General features: G+C 47.1%; 1 protein-coding gene and 1 non-coding gene across 2 annotated transcripts; both read left to right on the top strand.

Annotated features, from left to right (window-relative positions):
• Positions 1 to 325: 325 nt before the first annotated feature.
• On the top strand, positions 326 to 6,431 carry LOC115934362 (putative uncharacterized protein DANCR). Its single transcript, XM_031010570.3, has 3 exons — positions 326 to 4,795; positions 5,092 to 5,231; positions 5,778 to 6,431. The coding sequence occupies exons 1-3, from the start codon at positions 4,462 to 4,464 to the stop codon at positions 5,868 to 5,870; spliced, it is 567 nt and encodes a 188-aa protein (XP_030866430.2). The 5' UTR covers positions 326 to 4,461; the 3' UTR covers positions 5,871 to 6,431.
• Positions 5,533 to 5,654, top strand: LOC115934475 (small nucleolar RNA SNORA26). The gene has a single exon (XR_004070266.1). It is a non-coding gene; the product is annotated as a small nucleolar RNA SNORA26 (small nucleolar RNA).
• Positions 6,432 to 6,835: the final 404 nt, after the last annotated feature.

The following is a 6,835-nucleotide window of genomic DNA, read 5'->3' as shown; positions in this document are numbered from 1 at the left end:
TTCCAGGTGACCTTCTCTGTACACCTAAGGCCCCTTTTCAGACTCCAGCCCTAGCTAGGAGTCAGGCAGGGGATGGAGAAGAGGTGATTGTCGTGGTGCTAGGACCATGTCTGCTGTGGGGGTGGGAGGGTAGACACAGGAGACAGCAGTGGAGGCATCACAAGAGATCATTCTTCTGCTTTCAGGTTGGTTGTTGCCTATGCCATGCCTACTGCCCGCTCTTGTGTTGTAGATGAGGGAGTGTCTCTAACTGTGGAAGGTGGGGGCTCTCGTTTTTTGTAAAACGCTATACTTTATTCCGATATCGTGTTCTTGAAGTTACTTACAAAAGGCTAATATGGTCTTTATTTTGTTTTCTGTAATGAAAATTATTATATCAGTAATACATGCTCTTTGTAAAGAATTTGAATGATACCTCAAAAATATTTTTAGAAAGTAAGACACATGAAATCCCATCACCTTGAGAGAAATACCACTGACATTGTAGTAACCATATTTTCACACACACACACACACACACACACAAACTATACTTGTACATGTATACACATAGAATACTATACATATATACATACTATACTATAAATATATACATAGTATATATGTGTGTATTTATATTATATAGCTACATACATATAGTTATTTAAGATTACAAGATACGAGTGGTTTTATCATAGATATTTTCTCCTTCCCTCTCACTCCTCTCCCCCATATCCTTCATCCCCTACCCTCTAGATTACCATATTAACAGCAGGTTGTGAGTGTAGATAGGTCAAGGGATAAGTAGGAGTTAAGGAAAAAAGAACAGGTGACAGGCAGCCCAAAGAGAACACCACATGCAAAGGCAAGGAAGCAAGAGCTTATTAGAGCTGTGGCTCTTGAAACTTTAATGTGCATACAGATCACCTGGGGATCTTGTTGAAATATAGATTCCGAATCAGCAGATCTGGGATGAGGCCTGAGATTATGCATTCCTACAAGTTTCCAGGGAATGCCCAGGCTGATGGACCACGCTTTGAGAAGCAAGGATGTAAACTATTGTGCAGTTCAATGTAGTATCTACCAGCCACATGTGACTTTTATTTTTATCTATTTATTTATCTTAGATGTCTTGCTCTGTCACCCAGGCTGGAGTGCCGTAGTGCCATCATAGGTCACTGCAGCCTTGAATCCTGAGCTCAAGTGATCCTCTTGCCTCAGCTGCCTGTGTAGCTGGGACTACAGGCCTGTTCTGCCATGCTTGGCTAATTTTTTTTTCTGTAGAGATGGAGTCTTGCTATATTGTGGCAGCTGGAGTGCAGTGGCTATTCACAGGCACTGTCAGAGCACACTGCAACCTCAAACTTCTGGCCTCAAGGGATCCTCCCACCTCAGACTTCTGCCCACGTAGCTGGGATTATAGGCATACCACCACCAGGCCCAGCATGACTATTTAAATTTAAATTAGTTAAAAGTAAATGAACTTTAAGATCCAGGTCTTGTGTTGTGCTAGTCACATTTCAAGTACTCAATAGCCACATGTGGCTACCATACTGGACAGCAGAGATATAGAATATTTCCATCACTGCAGAAAGTTGTATGGGACAGTGCTGGACAGCATTCAGGGAACTGCCATTAGTTCAGCATGGTTGGATCATAATAGGTATGTGGGAAGTGAGAGGAGGAAGTAGATAGGTGGAGGTTGGTTTTGTTTCTGGTGGCAGTAAAGAGCCATTTAACAATTTCCAATGGAGATGACAGCAGTGTGGAAGAATTCATAGGGAAGGGAACACTGGAGACAGGGAAGCTGAATGAAGGTGGAGGCTACTGCAGTGGATGATGCTGAAAGTAAATGATGGAGCTAGAACTAAAGTACAAGCAAGGGCTGGAAAGAAGAGGCAGACTCATGGATGGTAAATAGGAAGAACTGCCCGCATGGAAGAAGATGAGGAAGTAGGAGGCTGAGAAATGGAGGAGGAGACTGAGAAAGGAAAGCATTTGCGCTAAGTCCTGGACAGCTGGGCTAAGGAATTGTTATTTTTCAAGACAGAGGACACAAAAAGGAAGTGGAGGGGTGGAAGAAGAGAATAAACTCTGGGCCAAAAGAGTGATTTTGTGGTGTCTCTGGGAAATCCAGCTGAGAATATCTGGAGGGCTGGTGAGTATTCTTCTAGGTCCCTTTATTCAACTTCTGACAGATTAAATTTGGAGAGACTGAACTCCCTCAAATTGGACAGATTGGCCAGGCGTGGTGGCTCACATCTGTAATGCCAATGCTTTGGGAGGCTGAGGTGGGAGGATCACTTAAGCCTAGGAGTTGAAGCCTGCCCCATGAGCTATGATTGTGCCACTGCACTCTAGCCTGAGTGATAGAGTAAGACCCTATCAAAGGGAAAAGAAAGGGAGAGGGAGAGAGATGAGAGAGAGAGCAAGAAAGAGAGAGAGAGAGAAAAGAAAAGGAAGGAAGGGAGGGAGGGAAAGAAAAGAAAGAAAGAAAAGAAAGAAAGAAGGATTCATTAGACATACTAATTTCTCTAAAAAAATTAGGCCTAATAATAAACCCAATTGAAACAATTCTTTTTAAACTGCATTATAAGAATTTTTAGTACCAAATATATATTATCTTGAACCTAACTCAAAAGCAATTATAAATCAGTTTATTTTGTTCTATTGTCTCTGTATTTAACAGACATTTCTCCTCTAAGCCCAGTGAACAGTTTTACTATTTCGAATGAACTGTTTGTAAGTTCATTGAATTGAGGTATTTGGCCAGAAATGTGAAGCCTTCAGATTAAGGTGAATTTCTCTTAAATCAAACACAAATATAATTCTTTCATAATTCCTTCCCATTTTTATCCCCTGATTTGGGGAGGAGGGAAGACATTCTGCACAACTACCCCCAGCCCCTGCTAGGTTGCTGCTGAATTCCTGCATTAGTCTCTTTACTAAGGAGATTTACTTCTCTTTTCCTATATTTTCCCATGTTGCCTGACCACATTCATTGCCATAGTTAAAGGAAAGGTAATATCTCTCAGCTATCCAAAGGGACTATAAAAAGAACAGATTCCAACTACAGATATGTTTGGAAGACTCTTGAGAAAGGTGAAGGGACAACAAACTGGTATTCACTCTCCAATTTCAACAAGATCCTATGAATATCTGCAAGATGATGACTAGGTGCTAGGGTTTATTGGTAAATTTTACTCAACTTCTTCTTCCCACCAAAACCACCTTAATCACACCCGAAACCACACCCTGCATCAGATCCTATCATTCCCCTGTTAAAACACACACACACACACACAACAAACAAACAAACAAACACTTGAACAGCTTTCCATCATTCTTAGCACAAAGTATAAACTCTTTCATAAATACAAAAATTAACCAGGCATGGTGGTGCGTGCCTGTAATCCCAAATACCCGGGAGGCCGAGACGAGAATAGTTTGAACTTGGGAGGTGGAGGCTGCAGTGAGCCAAGATCGTGCCACTACACTCCAGTCTGGGCAACAGAGCGAGACTCCATCTCAAAAACAAAACAAAACAAAAAAACTCTTCCAGGGTTTCCTGCATGGTCTGGCCCCAAGCCATTCTCATCTCAGGCCACTCTGCTCCTTAAGTTCCATTTCTGGGAGTCCTTAAACAGGTAAAGCCCTTTCCTGTTTTACCTTGGGGCTCTGGACGAGTTGTTCTTTCTGTTTACAAAGCCACACCCCACCAGAGCTGCCTGTCTTGATCTGTTAACCAAGTGTAGGCTATTTTTTGGTTTCCCTTCCTGCTCCACCCCCAACACCTGGGGAAAGGCTAGGTAGCATGTTGTTTGAGGGGCTCTGCCTTCAGGCTGCTTGAGTTCAAATCCTGGATCTACCACTGGCTAGCTGCTCTGTGACTTTGGGCAAGTTACATAACATAATTATTTCCCCATCTATAATTTGGAGATGATTAAATATATTTTGAGGATTAGATTTGTTAGCAGATGGTAAGTACGTGAAACAGCAATAGAAGTTCTCCTTTTAGCATATACTCCAATTTTCTTCTACTTATTTGTTTGCCAAGTTTGAGCCTGTTACCTTGAGATTGCTATGGTTGCCTTCTCAACCTCCCCAACTCCTACCCTCCAACTGATTATGGTCTACTTATTGGACTCTGTAAATGAATAAAGAGGGAGCATGAGGAAAGGAGGTAGTCCTTCTAGCTTTAGGAGAGGCCATGGGAGTGAGCTTGTTGAACAAGACATGGTCGTGGCTTCTCTTTAAGCTTACGGTTTAGGCGGACACAGATGATGAACACACACCGGATTAGTGTGGCTTTAGGAAAGGGAATCTCAGGGCCTTAGGCCAGCCCTGGAGTAACCTCGATGCCCTCTCCAGAAGAGAACCCGAGGAAGGGTCTAGGGCCCAAGAGCACCAAAATCACCAACGCAGGGGATTGGTAGGTAGCCTGAAAAATCTAATTCAGAGAAGGATGCTCCGCGCGCAGACATGGCTTATCCCAGTGCTACTGCAAGAGCCACACCTAGGCCGGCCCCGGACACCGACAGCCAATGGCCGGGCCCGTCCCGCCCCATCCGGGATTGGCTGTGCGTGCCGCGGCCCTCCACCCCGCCCCGCTCAGGATCTTCCCGGGATTGGCTGAGCTCCCCGACCTCTCCAGGGATCGGCTGCGCGCCCCGCCCTTGCCCAGAGTCTTCCCGGGATTGGCTGCGGGCCCCGCGACCCTCCTGCTTCCCTCACCGCCCCGCCCCGCCCCGCGCCGCCTCTCTGGTTTGTGCGCCCGGCGCAGGTCGCAGGCCTCTTTGTCAGCTGGAGTTGCGCGGTGAGTGCATCTCCAGTCTTCGGCTTTCGGTCTCTGGCGGGGAGGGCGCCCGGCCGGCCCGCGGGTCCGATCAGGGGCTGGGCTCGCCCGGTGTCCCCACGAGCTTTGCCCGCCTCGAGCTCCTCTGCTCCCGGCGGCCAGAACGGAGGGGTAGAGCAGCCCTCGGCGGCCCGGGGGGCGGGCGGCCGTGCCCGTCCCGGGGCTGCGCGAGGCACAGGCGCCGCGCCCAGCGGAACAGCCGGAGGTTCCCGGCGCAGGTCTGGGCACCGTAACAAATTTGCGCTTTGTTTCCCCAGGGCTGACGCGCCACTACTTTGTAGCGGGTTTCGGGCGGGCCACGCGTGCGGCGACAGGAACCCAACCCCAGCCGACCTTGAGTTCCAGGAGTTCGTCTCTTACGTCTGCGGAAGTGCAGCTGCCTCAGTTCTTAGCGCAGGTATGTTCCTAGCCTTGAGCTGGGGGGGGGGTGGGGGGTGGGGGGAGGAATGAGTCAGCCTGGAGCACGTGGCCAGTGGGACCGGAGGGTTCCCCGGCGTCTGTTTGTCGCCAAGGTCCGAATCCGGCTCCCCTTAACTGGAAGGAAACATCCATGTAGGGGCTTACCAAACAAAACAGCTGTTTCTAGTGTGGTTTCAGACTTAGGGAAGCAGAGATCCACGAGGTATTGAGAGCAACGCGGAAAATAGTAGTGAACCCTGTAAAAATCAAAGAAAAAAAATCACAAAGCACCCTTTCCTGTGCCCTTTTAAGGTTGACCCAGTGCTTTAAGAGGCTAACACAGAAGGGTAAAGTAAGTCTCCATAAAACCCAGAGAAGAGACTGGAAAGCTCCTCTTTGGATCCTGTCTGGAGTCACAACTGAACCAGAAAAAATTTCGTTACAACTTGAGCGCCTTTGTGATTTTCTTTACAGTTTATAGAACAAGCAATACATTTCAGTTTTCTTTGGTTAAAACGTCATTTTAAAACTTTTCTTTCCATAGGTTGACAACTACAGGCACAAGCCACTGAAACTGGAATGTCCTGTTGGTGGTATTTCAATTGACTTAAGCCAACTATCCCTTCAGTTACATTAGGAAAGTGCCTCTAATAAGGCCAAATATGCGTACTAACTTGTAGCAACCACGTGTCCGTGCAGTACCACAGGAGCTAGAGCAGTGACAATGCTGGTGGCAACAGGGCAGTGTAGCAGGTGCTTCATGTTCACCTTTTCAACCTTTTCATTTAATTGTCACAACTCGGAGGTGGATTCTGTTAGGGACAGGCTGCCCCAGGACCACCCCGCCCCCGCTAACTCAATGCAGCTGACCCTTACCCTGAATACTCTGCAGCTGCATTCCTGAACCGTTATCTAGGCGCTATAGCAAGGTCACCAGACTTGCTACACCGAAGCCCTCCGGGTGGCACGGGGGAGGTCATGAGAAACGTGGATAAACCTAGGTTACACCCCCTTGTAAATTCCTGTTTTCACAAGATAATATATTGTAAGCCGGTCATGAGATTATATGTGGTAAAGTTAATTGACTAACAACCGCAGGGTCTCTCTCCGCCATATAAACCCCTCATTTTGTAAGCTCAGGGCTGCCACCTCTGACTGGTGGAGAAGCCTGGCAGGTTAATAAACTTACTTGGCCTGACCTTGGGTCTCTTATCTTTTCTCTCGGCTAACCTTACAGATTCTATTCTCCCATTTCACAGGTAAAGAAATGGATTAGGGATAACTCAAGTTTCATCACCTGTGAGTATCTCTGAATGAGAGGCTTCACATGTATAACTTAGGCAATGTGACTTCTGGAAAGTCACTTGTCTCTTGAGATTTGGTGTCCTGGTGTAACAGTTAAGAATTATTTCAACCAAGGCCGGGCGCGGTGGCTCACGCCTGTAATCCCAGCACTTTGGGAGGCCGAGGCGGGCGGATCACGAGGTCAGGAGATCGAGACCATCCTGGCTAACATGGTGAAACCCCGTCTCTACTAAAAATAGAAAAAATTAGCCGGGCGTGGTGGTGGGCGCCTGTACTCCCAGCTACTCGGGAGGCTGA

This window comes from Gorilla gorilla, chromosome 3, assembly GCF_029281585.2.
Source record: "Gorilla gorilla gorilla isolate KB3781 chromosome 3, NHGRI_mGorGor1-v2.1_pri, whole genome shotgun sequence".
Taxonomy (NCBI): Eukaryota; Metazoa; Chordata; class Mammalia; order Primates; family Hominidae; genus Gorilla; species Gorilla gorilla.
This window is presented reverse-complemented; position numbering and strand designations above follow the sequence as displayed.

Coding starts and splice junctions, on each gene's coding strand:
- LOC115934362 (XM_031010570.3), top strand. CDS start 4,462: ATGGCTTATCCCAGTGCTACTGCAAGAGCCACACCTAGGCCGGCCCCG. Junction 4,796..5,091: donor TTGTCAGCTGGAGTTGCGCG/GTGAGTGCATCT, acceptor TTGTTTCCCCAG/GGCTGACGCGCCACTACTTT. Junction 5,232..5,777: donor TGCCTCAGTTCTTAGCGCAG/GTATGTTCCTAG, acceptor TTCTTTCCATAG/GTTGACAACTACAGGCACAA.